Source organism: Lycorma delicatula, chromosome 1, assembly GCF_047948215.1.
Source record: "Lycorma delicatula isolate Av1 chromosome 1, ASM4794821v1, whole genome shotgun sequence".
In the NCBI taxonomy this organism is placed as follows: domain Eukaryota; kingdom Metazoa; phylum Arthropoda; class Insecta; order Hemiptera; family Fulgoridae; genus Lycorma; species Lycorma delicatula.
In genome coordinates this window covers 259,470,358-259,498,089 of record NC_134455.1, presented here as the reverse complement: position 1 = coordinate 259,498,089, position 27,732 = coordinate 259,470,358, and the positions used below count along the sequence as shown (strand labels likewise).

Sequence of the window (27,732 nt, the reverse complement as noted above, 5' to 3'; positions counted from 1 at the left end):
TTGCACGACGGTTAGGCGGTTGAACTTGTCATTAAAACTTCTTAATATTTTTAAAACTAGTGTTAAGTAAATCGAAATTCTGGTTAAAAAAACATTAATATTCAATTTTTAAATATTATTTATAGTTTTTGCAAGTTTAACTTAAGTAATTTGTTTAAATATAACCATGAATAATTAATTATAGAAATAAACTGAAATCAAAAAAATGACAATAAATTGTTAATTTGAAATCGAGTGGAAGAAAGATAGATGCGGCACAAACCGGTTAGGCCGATCGTGCCTCTCTCTTGCTCGTGCCGCGCTCTCGCTCGTACACTCGGCTCAGGCGGAACGGGACAATGAGTCATGCTTTTTCGTGCGTGCTGCCGGCGTTCATCGATTTATAAGACGTTGTCACGTCAAAATTTTCTGCTGGAATTTCCATCACAATTTCTGCTGATATTTTCTATTGTCAACAGTCTTCATAATCAATTTAAAGTTGGTTTTGCCAATTGAGTGACCTTGGCAATAGGCAAACTAATAGTCCATGATAAAGTCATATGAAACTTCTTACAGATTTACATAGTAGATTTAAAGGAACTGTAGAAAGTGATTTACAGAAAAGTAATTTTGAATTTGAGTTAACTCAAAAATGCTTAACTTAATTGTTAATCATATTAAATATCTCTGGACATCTTAAACATGTTTTAAGGGAGTTTATAATCAACATCTTCACCATATGTTAACAGATTTTGTTGTTTTACATTGACATTGATGGTGAAAAATTAAAATAAAAAACACTGCACATATTCAACAAAAGTATTTTTTATATTATGTTAACATTCTTACAATTAAAATTGAATAACCAGACTTAATACCATTAAAGATAACATTTTATAATGTTCCAAGTACTGTTTATTATCCTAAGTATAAAATTTAGATAGAATTTTTTTTATTTAGAAATTATTCTGTGCACTTCATTTTTTAAATTTCTGGAATTCATCCATGCTGCAGTAGTATTTAAATAATTATATAAAATTTTAATGCATTGACTTAATCATGTTTGTATGAGTTCAGCTCACACCAGGTTTATAAAATAATAGAAATAAAAATCATTATCATAACATATATTCACAAAAAAAAAATTTCTGATGTAAAAATTTTAACTTAGAACTTATAAAGGAAGGAAAGAAAATCAATTATTTCTAACAAATTTTTTTCAGTCAGTTTTATCAGACCGCATCTTTAACACACCAGATTGTAAGTTTTCAGACACAGTTTCGTCTACACATTGGGTTACTGACAAATAACTCAATTTACACACCTTTTTATAGAATGAAAGATTGTTGCATATTAAAAGCAAAAAATATACTTATACTACATTATTTCAAACAAACATTCTATAAATAAAAATATAACATTTAAATAAAAATACTTAATGATTGTTATATATATAAAAGAAACAACTTTTGAAAATTCAAGATACACTTCATGGTTATACTGTTTTACACAGACATCTTTACATCTTCCAGATGTGAAGAATTATATTCTTACTTTACATCCGAGTTTTTTGACATGACTTACAGCATATTTTCTACTGATTTTTACTGGAGGAGAAAAAATTCAAAAATTGAAGAATTTTTCAAATTAATAATCATCTTAACAATTAAATATGATAAAATTCAGATGCACTGAAAAATTAACAGACACCTTTTTTAATTATTTAAAGCATGGAGAATATTTAATTTTTTTTTGTTTTATTTTTTACTATTGTTATTAAAAGAATACAGTTTATTCATAGTCTGTAAAGTAATTTTTTCTGAATCTTAAGTCATAAGCACCAAATCACAAAGACCTCTTATTTTTTCAATATAAATTATCTAACCTAATTATCTAATAAATTACATTTTAATATTATTTTTTAACTTAATATCAAAAGTATTTGTTATCTTTTTTCTTTGTTTTTTGTTTCATCTAAATTCTGTACTCGATTTCTTAAAAGATTTTCATCATCAATATCATATCCAAGATTAATATGGCAAGAAGGCTGCATAGCTGACTTTCCTAACACATCCTGTTTCAAATCATTTCTTTTTGTTTGATTTTCATCTTTTTTTGTTAGTTTACTTTGATCACAGTTAGTGTACTTTTTGGCCATACTAGATGATGTGTTCAAGGGAATATTTTCAATTATATGATTTCCTTCTTTTCCAAGATTGTTATAATTACTAGTAATTTCCTTAGCTTCTCTTCCTTTTTCAAATGCAGCATTGCTGACACCCTTCATTTGTTCATCCATCTGAAAAGTATGGGTTCATGAAAGTATATGAATAAAACTTAGACTAATTAAAGAGGTTAATTAAATAAATTAAAAAATTAAAAATTGATGAAATCAGTGGAGGAGGGCTTCTGAATTTGGATGTGTCCAATGATCCCTATCATGTGGAAAGGAGTTAAAACCAGTTATCAACACATTACACTGTGTTCTTTTAACACGTACAACTTCCTGAATAATATCTTACTGTTAAAAAAACTGATAACAGTTCATAACAGTAATGTTATAAATTTTTTAATGGTAGGATCAAGAGAAATCATTGAAAACCTTGATTAAAGCAGCATATAAATATAAATACAAAAATTGATAATTTAGTATAAATTGCTCAAACCAAATAACAAAGAAACAGTTTGAACATTAACACTTTGCACCTAATGTGAATTAATTACTTTAAAATAATTTTCCCTTATCTCAAGAACAACAGATTATAAACATTAATTTAATAATTAATGTTAAAATAATAATTGATTTACTAATTATTACAAAATTATAAACTCTTAGTATGTGAATTACATTTAATACAAGCTAACTCTTATTTATCAAATAGATTTCTACTTTCCCGGCTGTTGCAGCTATAGCTAACAGAAAAGTATACAGATTAGACAAAACAAATATCTAAACAATTGATCTTTTTTTAAGTTTTTGTCCCTTAAGGAGACACTAAGAAAAAAATATTTAATAAAAAAAAAATCTGTGAAAAAAAAATTATTCCAATACTCCTAGTCCAAAAAATTTATTTTTATCAGACGGATAATTGTGTGTATGTATGTACATATGTTGGCCTGTATTTGGTCTTATAATTCTGGACCCCACTGACCAATTCTATTAAAACTTTGTAGACAAGTACTACCTAGGGAGAAAAAGAATTGATTAAATTTTTGCAAAAATTGGAAAAGAGGTGGTACCAAAATTCTATTTAGGCATTTTAACGGAAATAATATTTCAAATTTTTATTTATTTTAATTTTTATTTTTATTTAATATTCACCCCTACTCAAAAAATGGCTTAATATATTTCTTTCATTTTGGCAATATATTGCTAGAAATGGGACTTATTTAATGGGACTTATTTTGCATTTATAATTTCTACATCAATTGGCCTTCAAACCACAATATTCATTTTTTTTGCCCATCCCACTCAAATGGTCGGTGATAACAAATAAGGACTTTTTAAAGATTTATTTTAAATTATATCTCACTAAGTCACCCATTGAATTTAAAATATAAAAATCTTAAGTTTTTTATAGCCCCTACTTTTAGTATTTCTAGAAAAAAGAATAATCAAAGATTTCCACCCCTTTCTGAAAAAATTACAACTTTATTTAGATTTATGGTTGTATCTATGTGATTTTTAAACAATTTTCAAAAGTTTGCATAACTTGACCAGCATAGCCGAAAAAGTTATGCAATTCATTGTCGGTTTTTTAACTCTTTATAACATCATCAAATTCAATAATTATAGGTGTGTAAATGTGAATAATTAAGGTCACATAAAGAACAAGAGTTAAAACTGAATAGCAGTATCAAATTTTTGTAAACTCATTCAATAGTACGATATAGATTGTTCAGCACTTATACAGAATGAGTTTCAGGAAGGCATGACATAAAACAGATAGCAGGTATAAGTTAGTTGGTTGAGAACTATAATTTTGTCTGTGGCAATAATAAGATTTACTGTCATTCTATGTTTCTGTTTGTTACTCTAAAACATAGATTGTGTAATTGGCAAGCATAATGCCTTTGCATCATGAGGTCACCATTTTTTAGCAACACGAGGGAATGATCCCTTGTATGTAGGTGCTAGCAAGAGCTAGCGCCTACATACAAGGTTGAGAAACCTATCCATATTGATTTTCAACAATTTACATTTATAAGGTGAAGTATTGTTTATTGGTTGGGAGTTTTATGTCACAATTCTTAATCCCAAGATCTTCTTTTTTTGTTATAATGCAGTCTTTTTCAATTTGTGTGATGCAAATACACATGAATCACAAAATGCTATCTATTATGTTTAGATCTTTCTTTAATAATGCATTGGTTGAGCCATTGAGAACCACTGATTGGAATTAGATTATAATAGTAGTAATTAAACAAGATAAAATTACCTCCTTCTTTTGATATCGATTTTCTATATAAAAGTGATTAAATAGATAGTAAATGCAGCCTGTGACTAATGTTACTGCTGAGAATATTTGATATGTTGGTCGAGTCCCAACTGCTTGCATTAGATATCCACCAATCAAACTTCCAGCCCCTTTTCCTGAAATTAAAAAAGTGAGTTTTTTAACAGTTTCATATTAAGTTTTTATTTTGTAGAGAGTAATTAAATTGCTATAAAAGGGCAGTTTGTTGATGTCACTTATCAGTCTGATGTGTTTGTTTCACGCTCTGACTCGACCGAGGTTCTAGCATATTTTCCTTTGTTGGTGCAAGTGTTTTTTGTGTGATGTTAGTTGTTTGGTGTGGCTGTGTACTTTTCGTATTAATTGTGCTGCTCTTCTTGATTATCTGTAACTTTTTGTGTATAGATTGTTTTACATAACCTGAATTTGGTTATGCCAAACATTTGGGTAATGTGCCTGCGTAGTGTGTACTGGTTAAATGAAGTAACTATGAATTGTTTATATTTGTAATGTTACCATTTTTTAGTAGTTATTATTAACTAGCTGCCTACCTTTTTATTTTTTTTATTGTTTAATTTTAAGTTCAATTTAATTGGGAAAATCAAGGATCGCCAGTAATAAGAATCACTTCTAGTGAATATTTGGAAAAATTGTAAGCAATTTTAGTTTGTAAAATTAGTGTAGTATGTTCCTTGCATAAATATTTTATTTTATCTCTTTGATTTTTACTATGGCTGAGGAATCTTTTATGACATCTTAATAGAATTCAAAACGACTTTCAAACATGCATCAAAATATTCAAAGTATTAGGGAAAATTTTGACAGGTTGAACATTTTTTTAGATTCCTTAAATAATTTACCAGACATACAAGCAATTTGTTTAACTGAAAATTTTGGATGTCTGAGATATCTTGTTTTATGATTGTTGGTTATAATCAATTTGCTAATTATAATGAAACTTATAGGGCTGGTGAAACACCTGTTTTCATATCCCAACAATTATGCGCCCGAACTGATATAATAAAAATTCAGATGGTATCTGAATGAAATTAAAATAACCATTGATCTTGACATAGTATTTTGCTTTCTCTTATTTATATTTATTGTCACTTCGTTGCTGTTTCAGTCTTCTTTATGAAATTAAATCAAGTTCTTTTGCAAGATGAAAAATTTAGTTTTTGTTGGGAATATAAATTTATGTATCTTAGAACAGACTCCTAATGTTCATGAATATCAATTATTAATGAACAGCAATGGGTTTGAACAATTAATCAATAGTCCAACTAGAGGTCGACATTGTTTAGATCATATTTATGTTAGAGTTACAGATAAGATTAGTCCTAGTGCTGTTTTTATTTCTTCTGGCAGAAGTGTTCATGACATTGTAATCTGCAATCTTGTGATGTTTTTTTTTAATAAACTCGCAACTGGATTCTTGGACTCAAGAAATAAAAAAAATTGATTATATTGCACTGGATAAACTGTTAGAGGGTAATGATTAGAATACCTTTTTTAAGCAGATAAATGTGTCAGCTGCATATGATATTTTCTTACATATTTTAAAAGAAAGAATTTTGTCAATCTTCTTATGTAAAAAGAAATTCATCAGGCATAAAATTAATAAAACTTTGGATTACTGCTGAGCTATGTAACTGGCAAAAGTATAGAAATAGATTATAAAAAAAATTGAAAAAAAATCCCCTAATAATCGATAATAGATTGATTATCGAGGCATTTTTATCATTTTTCAAATTAAAAGAGATATGAATATGCATAAGAGAATTATTATTTGAATTTATTTAGTGAAAATAGAAATGACGTTAAAAAAACAATGGTTAACTGTTAATAAAATTCTAGGTTTGGAATCTGAGACTAGGCAATTGGATAAGATACGAGTTGCTCCATGATTTTATATCCAATTCTGAAAAATTGCTGAAGAGTTTAATACATTTTTTTAAGGGTAATCTTTTTATTAAAGAATAATCTAGATAATAATTTAAATTTTGATGCAAAAGAATTTGAAAACGTTTTTCCTAGGGCAAGAGTCAGGGATTCTATTTTCTTTGCACCCACAGATATTAGTGAAGTTTCTGGAGTAATAAAATCATTAAATACAAATTATTGTCCTGGAATAGATGGAATCTCAGCACATTTGCTTAAAGTTATCTGTAAGCACACAGCACCTATTTTAATGTCTATCATTAATTTTAGTTTTGAAAAAGGTGAATTTCCGCTTTCATTGAAGACTGCAGTTGTGATTCCATTATTTAAGAAAGGTGAGGTTACAGATATAAATAATTGTAAGTCAACTTCATTACTTTCATGCTTTTCAAAAATTATAGAAAAGACTGTAAAGAAATTTAATGTAATTTTTTTAACAAAATTCAATTTTTTAGTCAAAACCAATATGGCATTATTATGAGTAAATTTACAGAAGATGCCCTGTTAAATTTTTTTTCCGTCTTTGATGGATTAAATTCGGGTTCAACTGTTGCTGGAATTTTTTTGGATATCGCAAAAGCATTAGTGATCATAATATAATGCTTCAAAAACTTGAGGATTGTGGTATTAGGGGTCTAGCACTGGAATGGTTTAGAAGCTATATATCAGGTAGAGCACAGTGTGTAAGGGTTAAAATTATTTGAGTTCATGTTCAGCTTTTTCATATGTGCCATAGAGTTCAGTTCTTGGTCCAATTATGTTTATAATACAGGATGGGCAACATAAAACCGAACCCATAACATAACCGCTGCAGAATCCGTAAGTTATGTTGGAATGAAATTTTATGAATGATATGGATAAATTAAATAAGAAAAACATAAAGAAATGTAATGTAAATATTGCATTTATTTACCTTATTGTTACAAAAGATGTTGAAAATGACCAACCCTGGGCATTGATGCACTTTTCTGTTTGACTGATCATATTGAGGGTCATCTGATGCAATACATTGTTACCAATTATATTGATTTCTCATTGAATGTTCACCTTCAGTTCATCAATATTGTGGAGCTTAGATGCACAAACTCTTTCCTTTAAGTAGCCTTAAAGGAAAGAATTACAAGTAGACCACTCTGAGGAATACGGACGCCACCGTCGCTGCATATATGCGATTCACTGAAATGTTTGATGTGTGACACATTGCTCCGTCTTGTTGGAAGAAGCTGTATTCTTTTTCATTATCAGTTAATTGTACATAGAATTTTTGAAAACTGTAAAATAAAATTGTGTACTGACAGTCCGGTCAAAAGATATTGGTTCCACTAAACGATTACTGGAAATGGCACACCAAACACCAATTTTCTCATCGTGGATCCTCGAATATGTCATGAGGATTCGTTGCCATCTAGTACCTGTTGTTCTGTGAATTAACATGGCCGGATAAATGAAACCATGTCTTATCTGACATGAAATACATCATTGGGTCTATCTGTCCACCAACAATATTTTCAAGAAGCCAGTTGCAATAATCAAGTCATTTCGGTTTGTCTATCTCCTTGAGTTGTTGCACAGTTGTAATGCGGTATGGTGTCAATTTTAATTCATGAAGAATTTTACAAGGTGTGTATTTAACACCAAATTGCTGGCATAACTTGGGAAGTGATTTTTTTGAACTGACAGTAATTCTCCTTTCAATACTGGCAATGGCCTGTGGAGTCCTAACAGAAGGTTGCCTATTTCGTTTTCCATTTGAAACCAAACTTGTTGTATGTCATTTTTTAATTAAATTGTGTATGTTACTCTTCAGGGGATACAGGCATTTGGAAATTTTTCTATGAATACTTGACGTGATTCTTCAAACGAATACAAGCATCAACTATAGGTATCCTCTCCTGGATTGAAAAAGACATTTTACACAAACACAATTGCATTCACAATACCACATTGCAATAAAACATATACTGCACTGACACGTAACCACCTGACATACGGCAGCAACAATGATTAGTACCATATATATCCACTAGTCGTGCTAGTTGTGTGACAGTCTTTCATAAATAGGTTCGGGTAGCAGTTTAATTATGGGTTCAGTTTAACGTTGCTCGCCTGTGTATGTAAATGATCTTTATTCAGGAAATCTATTTGGACTGTTGTCATGTTTTGCCAATGATACAGCTTTGTGTTATTCAGCTAGAAATATCAATGAACTTAGATTTCAAATGCAGAGTGTTTTACTTCTAAAAGTGTTTTACTTTTGTTGTTTTAATCATCTAAAACTACGGTTTGCGGTTAATAGGATGGCACTGAATACAAAAACTAAATTTATTCGTTCTAATTTTAGAAACAAACAAGAATCTTCTAGTAACATTTATTTTATATATAAAAATTGTCTTCAAAAAAGGGTTAATGAAATTTGTATTCAATGTTTAAGTATAGAAAACATTTATTTCTATTATTAAATATGTGGGCATTTATGTCGATGAGAAATGTACTTGGTAAGAACATATCAATTTGGTTAGGATGCATGTGTATAGAGTTTTGCATAAAATATATCTTTTAAAGTTTATTTGCCAGTTTCTGTTTTGAAATTAGTATATTGTAAATATACTTTGGTATATAGTAAATTGCAATATGGAATAAGTGTGTGAGGTGGTACCTATAGTTCAACAGTAAAAACAATGTTGTAGCTCAAAAAAAATAATTAGGCAGATCTGTAGATTGAGGAGATCTGAATGTACTTTTCCCCTGTTTAAAGACCTGGGTGTACTTCCACTGAGGCATCTTATCATTTTCCATATTATCTGTATTTTCTTCTATGGGAGACAGCAGACAACTGCAAATTCCCTTGTTTATTCAGCCAGGTTGCATTCAAGGAATGTGGTGGTTGTTACACAAGCAAATCTTGAGGATTATAAAAGATTTATATATGCCACATCAAGCATTTTCAATTAATTGCTCCCGTACACCGCAAGTTTCACTAATTTGAAGGAGCTTAAATTTTGGTATTTTTCTATTTCATAATAAAGATATTGAAGATTTTTTGTGGTAGACTTGATTTGAACTTAGGAATGTTGGGAATACATTATGTGGTGGTCAGGAACTAAATTTTATAATAAATTATGGAGTAATACTCACTTTATTATTGATTTCTTTTGGTATTTTTTTTTCATCTGTCTACTCTTTGAATTGTTCTGACATAACACAATTTTCTTAATTCATGAAATACCTAGCCACTTTTTTTACTAATATGCGACTATGTTTTTTTTTTGTATTTACATTGTAAATTTTTTAGCATTATATTGTTTATTTTTATTTGTGAATACTAGCTGTTATAGAATAATGTATAATAATTGTACATGTGAATTTTTGTGGAAATAAAGCATTTGAAAAAAGAGACGTGTTCAGAGATCCCGTTCACATAATTTTTTTTTTAAATTCTGCCTTCAGCGAGTGAGTTTTCATAAAGTTTACTATATTCACTATATATTCTAAAACCTGGTTCAACATAGGACTCAGATATTTTGATGCAAGAGCTTCACTGTGACTAACGCACTCAGTTAATAGTGCTTCAGGAGCTTTGCTTTGAATTAAAGCCTGCAATCCTCAAAAACAGTCAGAAATAGAATTAGCACCAACATTGCAGACACCAGTGCACTTTGTCCAAATTGTTTTTGGTTAAAAAATTTATTTATTTATTTTTTTTAATGTGGACACCACATGACTTCCTTGTAAGCCTATTAAATTACATATACACATTTTTAGCTGCACTTCACTTAAACTTATTTCATTTGAATGTGAGATACGACCCTCCAATTCTTTAATAAAGTCAACATTTACACAATTGTTGAAATATTAGTTTTTATTAACATCAAATATTTATACAATTATTAATTCAACAATCTTACAGAAATAATAGAATAGAGTAAAAGTTCCTTTATTACTCGTATTAACAGATCAGTATTATTCGTATCTTCATGAGTTGCTGATTAGCAAAAGTTTCAGATGTCTGGTATGTCATATAAATTTTTAAAGTTAATAACAATTAAACTATTCTGTTTAGTGAACTCCTGTATACTGGTTAGAAATGTTAATTTTGATCTTACAGTGTAAAATATTCAGTTTTTATTATTGGATTATTTGGTGAATAATCAAAAATAAAAAAGGAACAATCATACAGGATAAAGAAAGATAACATGAAGAAATATATCTCAAAAAAATGACAAGAAGATGAATATGAAGGGGAAGAAAATGTTAAGAACAACGGAAGAATAAAAAATTATGAAAAGATGATAAATAAGAGGAAGAAAATGTGAAAACCAAAGAAAAATAAAAAGGAAGAAAATGCTGAAAACCAAAAAAAAATAAACAGGAAGAAAATGTTGCAAACAAAGAAAGAATAAAAACATTAAGAGAAGATGATAAATATAAAGAGGAAGAAAACGTTAAGACTAAGGAAAGAATAAAAAGATTAAGAGAGGATAATGAATATAAAGAAACAGAAAATTTGAAAACTAGAGAACATGTGCACAAATTATGATCAGAAGAATTGTATCAAACCAAAGAGTGATTAAATGATTGGCAACAAAAAACAAATAAATAAAATGATGATCAACTCCAACTTAGGGAGAATATTGTCCGACAATATCAGAGGAGTAATGAACTAAAAGATAAGAATTTTTTACAATTTATTATTAAAGATCAGGCATGTATGCCTCAATGTATATGTTGTTCTTGTGAGAGTCTATTTTTCAGTCGCTCTGTGGTTAACTTTAATGTAGATAAAATTGAACAGAAATCCCAGAATAATTAAATAAAATTAAACTATAAAATCCAAAAATAATACAATTCTAAATTATAATTTTCAATTAATATTAAATAAACAGATGTTTCACGAACTCTATTACATATACACATATGTAATAATGCCTATTAAATTACATATACACATTTTTAAAAGTACATAAAATTTTATTTCATTAGTAACTTTTGTTATTTTTCATATATTTTTTTTATTATTATTATTGAATAATTATTTATTGTAAAACTATTTTTATAATCACAGGTTAATAATTATTAATAAATCAATATATTTAAATTAAAAAAATAAAAAGTTAAAAAAAAGATATGAAGTCTGATTCGAATCAATGTGCCTTCCCCTTATAGATACAAATATTTCATTAATTAAAATTTCATTTCACTATAACTCTGGAACCAATGAAAATTACTTTGTATGTGGAAGTAAAATGTATCAAGGATTATTGAACAAGACCTTTTGCACTAGCATTGAACTTTTACAGAAAAGGTCTTTAACTGATAATTTTATGGAAGAGAAAGATAGCAATAACATTGCCATCTATAAACCTTATATAGCAAATCAAGTGAGCATCATTACTATTATGGCAAATTCCTACCTTTTCAAGTTTTCATTTAACTGATTATTGTGGTCCTATGTAATGAGCAGTATTCTGTGGCTGATGATGTTATTAGACAAAGGCACTTTTTAAAGCAGCTTCCCAACAGACTCATTATCATAATGTTCATCATATCTACAGCAGCCAGTAGAATGAGTTTTTCTGCGATTGTATAGGGCTTCTTACATTATGTGATTATATATGCTACCTTGTAAGATATTGCAATTATTTTTTGCTTGCTTATATACACCATCCTTTTGCTGAATTAACTCTTTATCCTACTAAAGTAACCATGAGATTTACTCACTATGCTTGGATGAGTAATTTATAAATGGAACCACTCTGGTGCTACCAAAACTTTCATACACAGAACACATTGTGCTCTCTCTTAACCATTGACTTCTGTCAAAATAAAGCCGAAGTCCAAGTAATAGTTGTCATCATATTTTTGATTTTTACACTTCTTTACCTCTTGCCATTATTTGATGATGTGCCCTCACCATTTTCACTCTCAAAACATTTATTGTTGTTCAGTAAAAATGCATATGAGATAAAATTACTTTAAATTATTCACTTGACTTGATCATAACAATATTTAGTCTATATAATCTCTAAAAACTAATTCAACAATAAAACTGTGCAAAACCAACATTTATTTACATGCAAACACAAAATGCCAGAAAATTTGATAAACTACTAAAACACTGAGTGACAAGTATCATCTAGAAACCATTTACAGAGACATCCACACACAGTAACTAAATGAAATGGTTTGCACCAGCTCTGCTAGAGTTGCATCCTACACTGAACTGAAAACGGAAATAAAATTATGAAAAGTGTGTAATATTTCAAGGTACCCCTGTGAGGAAGTTACAGCTTCCCCAGTGTAGCAAGGCATATACTTTGAACATCACTAGTTGATATACATGAATGGTAAAAGTAAAATATGAATAAAATAATAAGTAATAATATATCCAGTATTTTCAGTAGGTTTAATTTCATTATAACAAATTTATTAATCATATTTCCAAATACTGTATTCTGATCTATCTAAACTCGTATATATACTGATCTTATTAAAATAGAAATAATTTTTTTTACACTTACCGACACCAAAATATAGACCACCAAGAAGACCTTGTATACTTGAGTCGGTTGTGTTGGTAGAAAGTTTAGCAGCATAAGTTACAGCTGCAGTTATTGCTAAAGAAGATGTAACAGATTCCATTGCTTCAAATATGAGGCACATCCAAGGATTATATATTAATGAATAACCTACAATAATAATAAATATTGAAATTATAACATATCTGAAATACTATTATGGTATTGAACAGTATTGAACATAGTTTTGCAATAGAATTCATCAGCAGTAACAATAATTTACATTTAATTGATCAGAGTTGTTAATGGTGCAATTTTTTGTGCTAAATTATGAGTTATTAAATTACAATAAATCCTGCCATACAAGTTGAGATTTGTATTGACTGTTGTATAAGTGTTTAGATTAAATTTTTCAAATTTGTCTTGTATTGTTTATTAAAATACAGATAAATAATCAATCATATTTAATAATATTTTGAAATAAATTGCAAAAGAATAAATATTTTACTGATAAACTTCTGTATGATTTTTTAAGTATTCTTAACAAATCCAACTTGATTATTTAATGTCTTTATTAAGTTACTTTGAATGTTGATGATTTACCTTTTGCACACTTCATTTTAGATAGGCAAATATCATAATGTAAACAATATGTAATGTACCAACATGAAAACAAAATTGCATGTTGGTACTAAATATGCTATATGGTTTTCTAATTCATGCCAACATACTTTGCCTGATGTTGTGATAGTGAATCAAAATAAACTTTTCTGAACAATATTGTGCTTTAACTTTGCTACCTGTTGCATTGTACATGATGGAATGGTAGAATCTCAGTCTTTCAGCTGAGGGTCCCAGGCTCAAATCCTGGTCAGGCATGGCATTTTTCATATGCTACAAAATTCCATTTCTACATTCCCACATTTCCATGTACAAGCTTCTCTGTAAGTTTCGGTGGTAAATTTATTCCTCAAGCAAAAAAAAAGCCAAAACATAATTAAATTAAATTATAACTTTAGTAATAGCACTTTTGGTTTAAAATGTTAGATGCTGACTATGAATAAATTATCAATAAGTAATGAGTTGACTGCTACTGGCATAACCTTATATCTGATAAGTATATTTTTTATCAGTTCTGTTGTTACTGTAATCTATTATCTGATAGGAAATTTCATTTAAAAGAAAGCTTATAAGTGACCTATATAGAATCTAAATTTAATTAATACAATTTTATATTCTATCAATATTACGTTCTGGTATAAGATGAAGAGTTTATCTTAGTTAAATAAAAAAATTAAAGAACTTTGTAAGATAATGGGGAAGCCAGTTAAAGACACTCATGGTACAGATTTTAAGCAATAACTGCATCTTGATTTTGTACAGATTAGTTGTATTAATTTGTATTAATTTTGTATCATATTTGTATTAATTTAGTTGTTACAGGAGATGTTGAGAATTAGATGGGTTGCTGTTGTATAAAATGAGGATAAGTATTTGGAGAAAGAAAAGTTTATAGTGGAATTTTTCAAAAAAGGATTATGACTGGAGAGTCATAATCCACCCAAAATTAATTAATTAACTGGAAAGTCATTAAAGCAACAAAATTAATGAATCTGATCACAGAAGAAGTCACTATCATTGTATGTTTATCTGTTCTGAGGCAGGTTCCTTGCAGAAGCACTTTTTTTCCTAGTAGCTTCTACTTCTTTTAGATCATCTATAATTTTTACTTTTTCATCTATAATTTTTTTCTTTTCAGCCTTTCTCTTTTTTGCTCCTCTCCTTTCCTCATAGGATTGTTTTAAACAATTTTTTCCTATCATGATATATCCTAGCCACCAGCTACTTTTCTTAATTTGAATTGTTCTGATTACACTTTTTCTCACTACTTTATTTTTCACTGTGTCTATCCATTTAATTTTCTCTATTCTCCTCCATGCCTTTTCAATTTTTTTTATTCATTTGTCAATTGAAAATTACATATACAATTTTATTCAATATATTTATCCTTGACGCAGGTACAAAAGAAACCTTGAGCTCTAGCTGCAAATTCATATCATTATAATAGCATGAATACAAGAATCAATTAAAAATACAATATTTAACTGAATAAAAATAAAAAAAAACAAAAAATTTAAATTATAAAATTAAGTTAAATAAAATAGACTTAAAAGAAAAAGTACATAGAACCAGAAAGTAAAATTATCTAAATTTACATTGAAATCAAAATAAAATACAATAAATTCATAATCTAAAAAATGAGAAAAAAATAATTTCATAATGAGAAATAAAAAAAAATACATTTTAACAGACCTGGCCAACATGTACCCCGCCACGTTAAATTGTGTGGGTCGCCAGGTGATTTTATATTTCTATTGAAATTTTTTTTTCTCGTTATATGCATACAAAAAATATTAAATAAATGAAAATTTGCATGTGACATCAATGTTATAATGTGGAATTGCGGCTACAAACTATAGTTCTATATTTGATATCGACAAACACCAAATGCTACTGAAAGAATCTGTTTCAGTAGGCAACCATCGGTAACATTCATCTGTAATTTGAATTCAGTTATGTAATAAAGAACCAATCTACACATTTGTGCTCTTAGTAATGTAGGAGAGTGGAGTGATGACATCGAGCAGTGGGCAGCGGGTTGTCTGTGAGAAACCAATGTACTGTTGTTTTGCGAGCCAAAGAAAAGAGGTTTATGACAGGATCAGAAACAGAGAGCACGTGTGCTGCCCGCCACCCTTACAATTCATTTTAACTGTTATTTTAATTCTAATAATAAATATATATACATTATGTTACAATAATTGACGTTTGAAAAAATATTGGTTTCCTGTGAATAAAAGTGACATACCATATAAAGACATCAGTTTTTTTTTTTCCAAAGAAATTCTGAACTTATTCATCAAGTGAGTATATTGTAAAAATTATGTGAGTAAAATAAAAAATTAATAAGAATTTAATAAAATGTTAGAGTGATAAAGGTTATTATTATAAATTTTTAAGTGTCAAGTGATCACTATTTGTATTAAGTTTAAAAAAGTTATTAAATACTGGTATTTTTACATAATATTAATACATTATTAGAAAATGAATACTAAATTTACTCAAAAAAGTAAATTTTGTTGCTCTGTGTAATATACCAATTGGAGAATATTGGTATATTAACATTTATTAGCAATTTTTTTTTAACATTTCAGGATGAATTCAAAGAAAAGTTGTTCATGAAAACAGGAAATTTAATGATTGTTGGGAAAAAGATTATTTTTTCACAATCCAAAACTCAAGATTAATGTGTTTAATTTGTAGAGAAACAGTCACTGTATTTAAGGAACATAACGTTAAAAGGCATCATAAGACAAATCATACTGAACACGCAAATTTCAGTAAAGAAGTAAAAAGTTTTACTTCTTAAATCGCATCTGAAAGCTCAGCAAATGATGTTTGGTTTGGCATTACAACAATCATCTACCACTGTCAAAGCAAGTTATTCTGTTGACATGTTGATTGCAAAGAAAATGAAACCATTTTCGAATGGCACACTGGTGAAGGAGTGCTTGGAAGCAATTGTAAAAGATGTTTTGCCCAATAAAAGCAAATTATTTTCAAGTATCAGTCTTTCACAGCAAACTATATGTCGACGCATTCATGACATTTAAGCTGAAATAGAGTAACTTTGAGAGATAAAATTAACCCATTCAAAGTATATTCTATGCCATTTGATGAAAGTACTGATATCTCAGACACATCTCAACTTATGATATTTATTCGTGGTGTGAATGATTCATTCCAAGTGACTGAAGAAATGTTCAATCTTTTAAATTTAAAAGACACAATTTCAGGAGATGATGTTTTCAAGGCGATTAAAAAATGTTTAGCTGAAAATAGCTTAAATTTTGAGACTTCTTCCAGATAAACAACAGTTGGAGCACCTACTTTGTTAGGTAAAAATAAGGGAGCTGTAAAATTACTTATGGATAAGCTAGATTGCAGAGGCATTAAAACCAATGATATTTTTATTATTTACTGCTTGATACATCAACAAAATTTATGTGCTCAAGTATTATCCATGAATCACGTTATGAAGTTAATGATAGTAAATTACATTCGTTCACATGCTCTTCAGCATTGGAAACTCAAAGAATTCCTTAGCGAATTATCTTTTGAATATGGTGATATCGTATATTTTACTAATGTTAAATGGCTAAGTTGTGGAAAATGTTTAAAAAGATTTTTTAATTTACAGGAAGAAATAGAAATGTTTTTCAAGGACATGGTAAAGTTTTCTGTAAAATAAAATAACCAAAAAAAAGTGAATCAAATAGAATAGCTGGAAGCAGGATAATAATCTAATTCTACACTTTATCACATTCAAGAATACGGTACACGGTTTTTAATCACATTGTGCTTAAAAACCGTATTCGGTTTAACTGAATAAATAATAAAAAAGTCAATACAGAAAATGATTTTTAGTATTATTAGATAATAACTTAATAAAATGTCCACCTAAAAACAGTATAGTCCAATGGTGCTTGATTAAAATTTATATGTATACAGAAACAAATACATAATTAGTTTTTACTAATTATACCTTCTCTTTCCCCTTCCAGTGTGTTTTTGGGCAGATTTGGCAATCAAAGAAGCCTTGCTTTCCGCCATCTTCTGAACACTACTGAAAAAACAACTAAACTGCTTTCATATTCCTTCCTCCAATTAAACTAGAAAAGGGAACGAACAAGGAACGTTCCATACACATGTGGAGTAAAAAAAACTACCTTCCACTTGCACATCAGGGTCAGCACTGCTTGAGTGACAGTGCTCTCTACCTCGCAGCCTCGCATGCAACTTCCATTGTGCGCATGTGCTCAACAGCCAAACACCACGCCATTGGAACTGTGAAACAAACAGTTCCAAACAAAGATTTTTGTTTCTTTTTCATAAACTGGGGGATGGCTACTGACATTAAGCTTAAGGATTTTATATATTGTACTAGTATAAAGTATAAAGAAAGAATTACAGCAAAATGGACTCATTATATTAAATATTATCGATAATATCATGTGGAAATAAGTGTGCTGCAGTTCCACAGTTCCTATACGCAAGCTGTCACTGCTCGAGAGTTAATTATATTGAATCATAGTACAACTATGAACTCTTGAACATAGGACTAATTATCTTCATACAAGTCATTAAAAAAGTTGTGAATTCTTAATTTTGCTGCTATGTTTTTTTATATCACTAGTCTCTAAAGTATTGATCACCTGTAATATCAAAGTATACATTAAATAGTATACTATTTCATCTAAAGCTATGCTTTCATTTATGTTAGTGAATTTTTTTTGTATAATGTTTTTTACATAATTTTAAAACTCAATCTTGTGTAAAAGAGATTCATCAGATTGTTAAACGCTTTTTAATGTAATTTACAGATTTTCAGTGTGTGAATTTAATCTGAATTACCAGATATTATCACCTTTGTCTGAAACAACTTGTTTAATGAACTTCTTTTTTTAAAACATATGTTTCTTATTTTTTGTATAGTGTTTACCTTATTTTTTTTTCAAAAGTTCTATGAAATAAATTCTTCTTATCGCTGAGTTTTACATATTTGCTCATTGAGACAAATGTTCAAATTGTTTAATATCATCTTACCATTTTTGAGTTTATTCAATCAATAATCTTGCCACTTGGTATGTCTTATGCCTTACGCAAGTTTACCTTGGCAAACTCATTGAATAGATGCTTTCATCTATTCAAGTAGTTAAGTAATTGATTTTGTGTAACATTCTGGATAGTATAGACCAGTGGCGGCTCACGTATAGATACTGTGGAATTACAACACTCTATATTTCCACTTGATATTATCAATAAAATTTAATATAATGAAAACTTTTTTCTTTAATTCTATATTTATACTTGTGCAATATATAATCATTAAGCTTAATGTCAGTAGCCATCTCCCAGTTATGAAAAAGAAACAAAAATTTTTTTGGAACTGTGTGTTTCACAGTTCCAGCAGCATGATGTATGGCTGTAGTGCGCATGCGCACATAGAAAGCCGCATACGAGGCTGCGAGGGAGAGAGAGTACTGTCAATCCTGCAATGCCAACCCTGGCGTGCAAGTGGAAGGTAGTTTTTTTTTTACTCCATGTATATATGGAACGTTCCTTGTTCGTTCCCTTTTCTCATTTAATCGGTGGAAGGAATATGAAAGTAGTTTAGTTGTTTTTTCAGTAATGATCAGAAGATGGCAGAAAGCAAGGACTCTGATTCCCAAATCTGTCCAATAACACACTAGAGGGGGAAAAGAAGGTATTAGTAAAAACGAATTATGTATTTGTTTCTTTGTACATAGAAATTTAAACTAAGCACCATTGGACTATAGTGTTTTTAAGTGGACATTTTATTCAGTTATTATTTAATAATACTAAAAAATTTTATCTGTACTGACATTTTATTATTTATTCGGGTAAACCGAATATGGTTTTTAAGCACAATGTGCTTAAAAACCATGTGCTTAACAGCCAAGCCATTGTGCTTAAGCATGATGTGCTTAAAAACTATGTACCATATTATTGAATGTGATAAGGTGTAAAATCAGATTATTATCCTGCTTCCAACTATTCTATTTGATTCATTTTTTCAGTTCTTTTATTTTACAAAAAACTTTAACCATGGCCTTCAAAAAGCCCAGAAAAACTTTTCTGGAGCATCGCACCCACTAATTTCAGCTACAAGCCCCCACTGGTATAGACATTCATTTTATTCAGAGCATTTAATGTTTTAATTATAAGAAATTTGAATAAGATCTTAATTGTCATATTCTAAGGTAACACGTAAGTTAGCGATTGATGATAAGAATGCTATTAAATAGAGGACAAAAGTTAACATAAAGAAAGTAAATTAAATAAAGTATCTTTGTAACCAAACAAAAAATTTTGCAATTAACATTATTATCTGTTGACATCATAGACCATTAAAACAGAGATATCAGGAATCAATTATTTTAATCCTGCACCTTTGGTTCTGATTAAGTGGTGTTGTCAAACAATTCACAGGTCTCAGTTCCATGATAGTATGCCCTATATTAACCTGAATATAAATGAAACAAATGTCACTTAGATTGTAAATAGCAATGAACTATTAAAGTGATGAAATTCTATAAAATAAAATTGTCAAAAAATATATATACCATCTCTTTGCTCAATTTAAAAATATAATTTTTTTTAGTGTCTTAAGTTCTAATCTGCAGTTAATATAACACAGATAATTCATAGTCTTATTTAGAACTTTAGTCAAATCGAAATTGTATTACTTAAAAGCATATTGATTAAGAAGCATTTAAGTAAGAATTTTCAATAGACTGAATATTAGACCAAAATTTTTATTATTCAGTTTTAATAATACTGCATTGTATTTGTTAATTATTAGAATTATTCAGACCCACTCAAGAAAAAAAACTAATTTTTTAAGTGTCCACTGCACCGAGAAAATGATTTGTACCAGCAAATATATTAAAAGGAGATGATAATAATAATACTAATGATAATAATATAAAAATTAATAAAGCTAACTAATACTTTACCTAAAAGTCGAATTGCATAAAATATGAAACCAATAAATAGAACATTAGCATGTCCAATGCGGTCGATTATTGGTCCTGACATGACTAACAGCGGAAGTCCAGCTATTCCTCCAATAGTAATTGTGATACCCATTAGAGAACGAGATGCACCTAAGTCTTGAAGTAACCAAAACAGGAAACTCTCTATGTAACCCCATGCTGTACCTGTAAGTGATATTTTGTACTGCAGTTCATATTTTGATTGAATTTTGTTAATATACTTGTCAATATACTATAGAATTTAAATATACAATAATTTACTGAGTAAAATATTTTTTAAGAATCATTTCATATCACATTATATTTTTTTCTGTACTAGAAAATTAGCTGATTGTTTAAAACAGTTGTAATATAATAACTCCTTCATTAAACATAAAATAAACATGAAAAAATGAGATAAAATATAAGTGAACTTACCAAGAATGAAACAGGTAATAAATAGAGCAACAATTTCAATATTTTTTAAAACTGTTAATACATCAGATACAACATTAGTTGCAGGTGTTTTAAACTCGAGATTGATTGTTAACATCAAAGCTCCGCTAATAATTTTCAGTCCTGCATACAAATAAAAGGCTGGCCTACAAAAATAAAAATAAGTAACTATTAGTTTATTTGGTTGATGTGTTCTGCTACATAGATAAACGCAGAACTTTTTAATCATTATGTCATTCTGTCTATTACATATGCTGAAACATAGGTAATAGACACATATTCTAACATTTTGCATATTCTTATTCAAGTATTATATTAGAAAAATTGTACTTAGTATAAATAATTTCCTGAAAGTCAAAGTATGTACCCATGAAAGAATAATGATGAAAATGAGATAATCATTTATTACTTATTTTGTGATAATATTATTAATAGTACATGCTACTATAAATATGTCCACAGTTACATATGTAACTGTGTAAAAAAATAAATATAAAAAAAGTATACATGTACTTGAATACTTCAGGTACTCACTTTAGGAATCCCATTCATATACTGCATATTGAAGCTTTTCCAATATAAATTTAAAGTTTTCATATGTTTCTTTCATACTAGCAAAGTGAGCCACAGGTACTGTTGGGAATTTATTGCCATTATGAGAAGCACAACTTTTAAACTAACTTTAGAGGAATCAATGAACAAGCACCATTCTGTTGGGTTATGTTCATTATAAAGTGTCTCCATAAGAATGAAATGTCATTACAAAACATGAAGCCATTTTCTTCAGAAAAATAGTCTTTAAATTCAGAATGTCAATTACGATAAGTACATATTCTTTTGAAGACTCTATCCTTTTAGCTGGGAAGCAAGGATTTCAGACTGTTTTTTGAATGACTTTAAATCTCGTATGAGATCGTTAAGATTTTCTTGGGTCAGTAAATGAGGATCAGATGAACTGCTTTGTTCAAAAGTTGTATCACCAGAATCTGTTTCTTTTTCTTCCTTACTTCCATCAGACTCTGAGCTCTCTTCATCTAATGTCATATGTTCTGGAGGTTTTGGTATGGGCAATTCTTCACAGTGTGGAACTGGTCTCATTACAGATTGCAAGTTAAGGTACACCACTGTATATTTTAATTTTGACGTAATCCCTTTAATGTTTGTTAAGCAGACATAACAGTCAGAAGAGTGATCTTGGGTTCGCTCCAAATCATGGGGATAGCAAATAGCATGTGGTGTATGCCATGTTTCTATGCAGTGAGAAGCCTAGAACACGATAAACAACAGATATGTGGGCCCCAGGCTCTTGTTTGGTCTCCAACTTTATACCCAAAATAAAATTCATATCACTTTTTTACTAATAGAGTAAGTTTTGCCTTTGGGACTTGAGAGTCACTTCACCACATATAACAAAATTTATTAGAATGATTTAAACAAACTCTAGGAATTTTGTAGCTAACTATTAATTGAAAGAAGTAGAGTTGTAAATATGTAATATACAATAATTCAGATATACAAAGCACTCACAATGATGTGTTTACTAGTTCACTACTATCTCGCAACTGGCATCATTCTGATGAATGTGTGCTACACTAGATCACATTTGTTATGTCTGAACCTCCACAACAGTTAGCTCATTTAGTTCCATTATATTTACATTGCTCTAGGAGCTTTTACTTGACAATGAACAAATGGATGAAAATGTTTTTTAATATTTAAAAAAATTAAAATAACAAAAAACTGTGAGTGATGGAGAAATTCTAAATACATATTTGAAAACAGGATAAAAACCTCATTCAGTGCGGTTTGTCTTACCGCATGTCGTGAGACTAAAATCATGTTGACCAGTGTTATAGATTGAATTTAGTTGCTGTTTGTCAGTTGTTGAAGGTGAAATTTGTGAGAACACCTCGACATAAAGTTGTTTTGGATAGATTCAATGTTTTGCAAAGTACACTCTTTCTGATAATTCCAGCTGGAAGTGGAATATTCAAGTTAACTACAAGCAAGTGACTTAAAGAGTAAGATGCAAGTGTGAGGATCAATCAAAGGACTCACAAATCATTCAACAGACCAAGATTTTACTTCGTCCTGCTCACATTCCTGTCTGCAAGTTCAGAAAAGTACAGCAGTAATATAGTTGCTTATAATGTGTAATCAAGAATAGTAGTATATTTTTTTCTTTTATAATTACTGTGAAGTTATTTCTGTTGAGATATTAAATCTGTAATTGGAAAATCCAAGAATGGCTTATAGTAGGCAGTACAATGTCAGGGGCTCTATTCCCATTTCAACAGTAATAATAAGTTTAAAGTTTAACACTACAAAATTTTTCTGATTTTATTAGGGAACTGTAGTGATACACAAATATTCAAAATCAAGTTTTCATTTCCTTTTTATGTGTGCTTGGTGAACTGGCTAATTACTCATGATTTTGGGAAGATAGAAAGTAAAATTTCAAATGTCATCTTCATTAAATTTCGAAATAAATATTACACACTATCTGATGGCCTTTATATTGATGTACTACTTCCATTACCCGGGATTAACCTTCAAACAATCATAAAATGAATACCTATTTTCATTAATAGAAAACATCTTATTGGCATATCTATTTTGGCAACTACAGTACAAATTTTATATATATATATATATATATATATATACCTTTAACATATGTAAAAATACAATTAATTTAACTTGAGAGTTAAACATTTTGTATGTTTTCTTAACTTCATTATCAAAGAAAAAATGATAAAATAACAACTTCAACAATAAACAGAAAACCAAGTAATGACACCCCTATTCATTGCCTCTCAAATTATCAAACATCTAGCAAATTCTGATTCTTCTAACCTACGATTTATTAATTCATGATTTCAATGTTAACAGCCAATTTTCATCTTCTACTTAAATGAGTTGTTGTTACTTATGTAGAATATTTAGATGTTATAAATGTTTTTATAACATCTAAATATTCTACATGTAATGTGGAAATAATTTTGTAAAACTGATCAGAATATTTAAATGTTGTAAATGTTTTTATAACAATATCTAAACATTTTAAATGTTTAGATATCTATATAAATAGATAGATCACAAAAAAAAGTTGTATGTCTTAACAAGGTGAAAAAAGCAAAACAGAGAAACATAAAAACTACAAACAGTGATGTACTAAATGGACAGATAAAATTAACATTTAATCTTCAGTACTTTTTACATCATTTTTAAGTAAATTTTTAATATTAGTTATTGTTAAGTGAATAAGGTTTTTAAAACACCTCTAATACTATAAACCACTTTTTAATACAGTAAAACACTTTTATACTGTAATGATAAAAAAGAACTTGAGAGATGAGGGGGTTGATTAAACCTCATAATGTTAGATTACAAAAAATGTTTTGAGCAACTTTCACATAACTTACAGAAACTGGAATTCGACCAATACACATACTAGTTGAAATAAAGGGTAGTGATTGAATGTTCACCATCAACAAAGATAAGCAATAACAAAGGTTTTATGAATAAAATTATAACCCGTTAGAAGATAACCTACCTGAATAGGTTTCTATTCTAAACGTTAGAAACTTTATATATGTTCTGAGAAGGATATAAAGGTGGTTTCTTATAGAAAGTGCGATACCTAGGTAATTGGCGGCTGAACTAATTCTGATTTATAGCCTTTTCCATTGTTACATGATTGTCTGTAATTTCAAATGAATTGCTGACAAAAAGACTCCCATAGTTGCAAATCTGAGGAATTTGGTTTTGGAATCCCAAAGAAGGAAAACCAGTATTAAATAAATAAAAAGAAATCAAGAATTTGGAAATCATAATTTTGAGTTGGTTTTACTTTTGCTTTTTTCATTTTAATAACATTTGAAATCAAACAGTTATATTTTATAAAAATATGGGTGAATATACTACGATAATGATAATAATAATAAGAAATAAAAAACAAAGTTGTAGTTTATAAGTCTTCATAGCAGTTCATGCAAATCTTTTTCAAATAGTCTAAATATGCTGAGTTTTTACATTTATAGCACAAATACAATATCTGTTTTCTTCTTTTTTGCAGGACAGATACTGTACATCTTTCAGTCTTGCAGCCTTCTGGAAATTGTTGGAAGTACCTCAGGTTCTTGCAATTTAAAAATTCTTTTTAATGAAATTCATATTTCTTGAGAAGTTCTTCTATTATAAAATCTTTGCGTTGTATAGGCAGAAACTAACTTCATTGCTACTACTTTCAGAGAGTCAAAGCATCTGTCATAAGACTGTATGTCTTGCAATTGATAAGCGATATAGGAATTCACGCGCAAATATCAATTAATCTGTAGAACAAAACCATCGGCCACCTCTTTGTACGCTGGATAGAAGAGTAATTACTACACATTTTGTCTAAACCATTAACCCCATTTTTTGTGGCATAATAGTAGGATATAATCTCAGTCTTATTATTTTTATCATCACCTTTGTTATGATGCCTAACTAATAAGTGTTACTGCTCCGTTACATTTTGATACATAAGAAATCAAGGTCATTTATTTAGTAAAGCCGTATAAACTTTCCCCAATTTTTCATTTTTTGCCAGGGAGAAATTCAGCTGGAATTTCTCCCTGTTTCACTTTAATTTCGACTATTACACCTGCTACCAATTCGTACCATTTTATCTCAGTTCTACTTTAGACCATCTAAAATTGGATTTACTCAGATAAACATTTTCATCTACTTCCCCATGTTTATCAATCCCTTCAATTTCACCACCTCCTGAAACTTTGACCTCAGAATCTGTATCATGTTTGCTGACAATACAGTAATTCCGATCAACAGCCTGTTCTCATTTTCTACAGCAACCACCTTTCAATTTCCATCCGTAGCTCATTCTAGATTATAATTTGCACCTTGTTCCTTATTTTGACCTGTAATTGGTTCATCAATATTCTTATCCTCGCTTTCTCATCCAACCAGTTCACGAAGAATTGCTTCTTCAAAATTCTGATCATTCACATTCATTTTTACACTGGAAAAAATTAATACTATTTGCTAATAAAATTGAAACAACTGGATGGAAAGAAATTTATATTTAAGCAAAAACCTACATTATTTTATCATTTTACGAAAGGAAATTGTATTTACATAAATGGTGAGCACACGTCAGTTTGACGTTGGACACTTGATTGAGAAAAAACAGACACTATAAAATTTCTCAGTGTATGGCAATCTAACCAAAACTAAAAAGAACCAGTTACTGCATAGCACATTTCATTATGTGATCAAGGGTAATCACACAGCGACCTGACGTGCACTGTCATTTTGATGTTACCTCACCAGCTGAAAATTAACACATCTTTTTATGACATCGTAAATTTACTAATTCCAAATCTGAAAAATTGACCCAGCATTTAATTCTGTTCATACTATAGCTGAACAAAATCAGCAGATCAGCAATTGGTAGAATTGTGACTAATAGAGCTCTAGTATTTCAGCATTTACTGATAAATACTGTCCATACACAGCTAAAGTTTTTGATGCAAATAAAACAGTTTTAATAAATTCACAATTTTTTTATTTACATCAAATAAATTTTTGGTTATTCCACAAACATTTTTTTAAATAACTAAATATTTTTTTGGATAAAGGCTTGAGTAATGTGAACAGTATGAAAACTAATAATGTAATTTGCCAACTAAGAAAAAGTAGTATTTTCAAATAATATAAGCCAAGTCATGTAAACTATATAGATATTAAAACTTAATGTTGCTTGAACAACATTTATTAATATGTATAACAATTTATGGATTTCTCATAAAAAATGTTGAACAATAGCTTTTTTACATTTATTAATAAAACATTTTGAAATGAAATTAATAAAAAGTAACCCGAATGTTTTCCATCATAATTAATGTTGTTTAACTCAAATGCACAGTAATTTTGTTTAATCATCTCAATGTCTTTACCTGAAGTCAGTATAACCTTTATTTTGACTTGCATAATCAATCAGCATTCCTGATAATGGTGAACTTATCATCCCTCCAATAGCTGCATAAATCCTTTGCAATCCATAATCCGCTTTGTGTTCCCTCAAAATGGCAATAACTGCACCTGATTAAATTAAATATGAAATTAATCTTACACATATTTTTGTTATGCATGTGAGGAAATTTGACTGTTAATATTGTGTGTAACAGCCTTGAAAGCATAGTGGAGAGGGTGGCACAGCCTAGGAGATTGTCTCTGAAGGAAACCTAGGGCATGATCAGAGGCCCTATAGTGGCAGCCCTGCTACTGTACTTAACTGCAACTGGGCCAGTAACCCATTCAGGGAAAATTAACTTCTAAAGAACATCAAAAAGAAAACCAGACTGGAAATTTTGTATCTAAATGGAAATGTAAATTAAAAGATTTTGGGATATTGTAATGACTTCAGTTACATTCTTTAAATCACAAAAAACTAGAATCTTTTATTATTTTAAAGTTTAGTTATTTTGCTAAGATAGTTATTACTTTCATCAAGTTCAGTATCATCATTCATATCTTCCAACAGTTGGAAATCAACTTCATGTAGAAGATTTACTGGCACTTCACAGTACTGAAGAAATAAAACTACCAATTTTTATGAAATTATTTGTTTTAAATCCTTTTAGAAATACATGGCATATCTACTCTGATTCAAAAATTTTTAATATCATTTATATTTTTATAATGAAAGATAAGATTCTTACTATTATAAAATGCATTAGTGCTAATATAATGTAGTATTAT

General features: G+C 29.0%; 1 protein-coding gene across 4 annotated transcripts in view; it reads right to left on the bottom strand.

Annotated features, from left to right (window-relative positions):
* Positions 1-786: 786 nt before the first annotated feature.
* Positions 787-27,732, bottom strand: part of LOC142330866 (uncharacterized) — a 177,390-nt gene continuing 150,444 nt past the window's right edge. For all 4 annotated transcript variants that reach the window (XM_075376334.1, XM_075376347.1, XM_075376342.1 and 1 more), the window contains 6 exons: positions 26,928-27,072; positions 20,950-21,113; positions 20,494-20,697; positions 12,896-13,063; positions 4,419-4,573; positions 787-2,278 (listed from right to left, as the gene is read on the bottom strand). In XM_075376334.1, the coding sequence (XP_075232449.1) occupies positions 1,925-2,278; positions 4,419-4,573; positions 12,896-13,063; positions 20,494-20,697; positions 20,950-21,113; positions 26,928-27,072 (1,190 nt within the window). In that variant the 3' untranslated portion in view covers positions 787-1,924. The remainder of the gene's footprint in view (positions 2,279-4,418; positions 4,574-12,895; positions 13,064-20,493; positions 20,698-20,949; positions 21,114-26,927; positions 27,073-27,732) is intronic.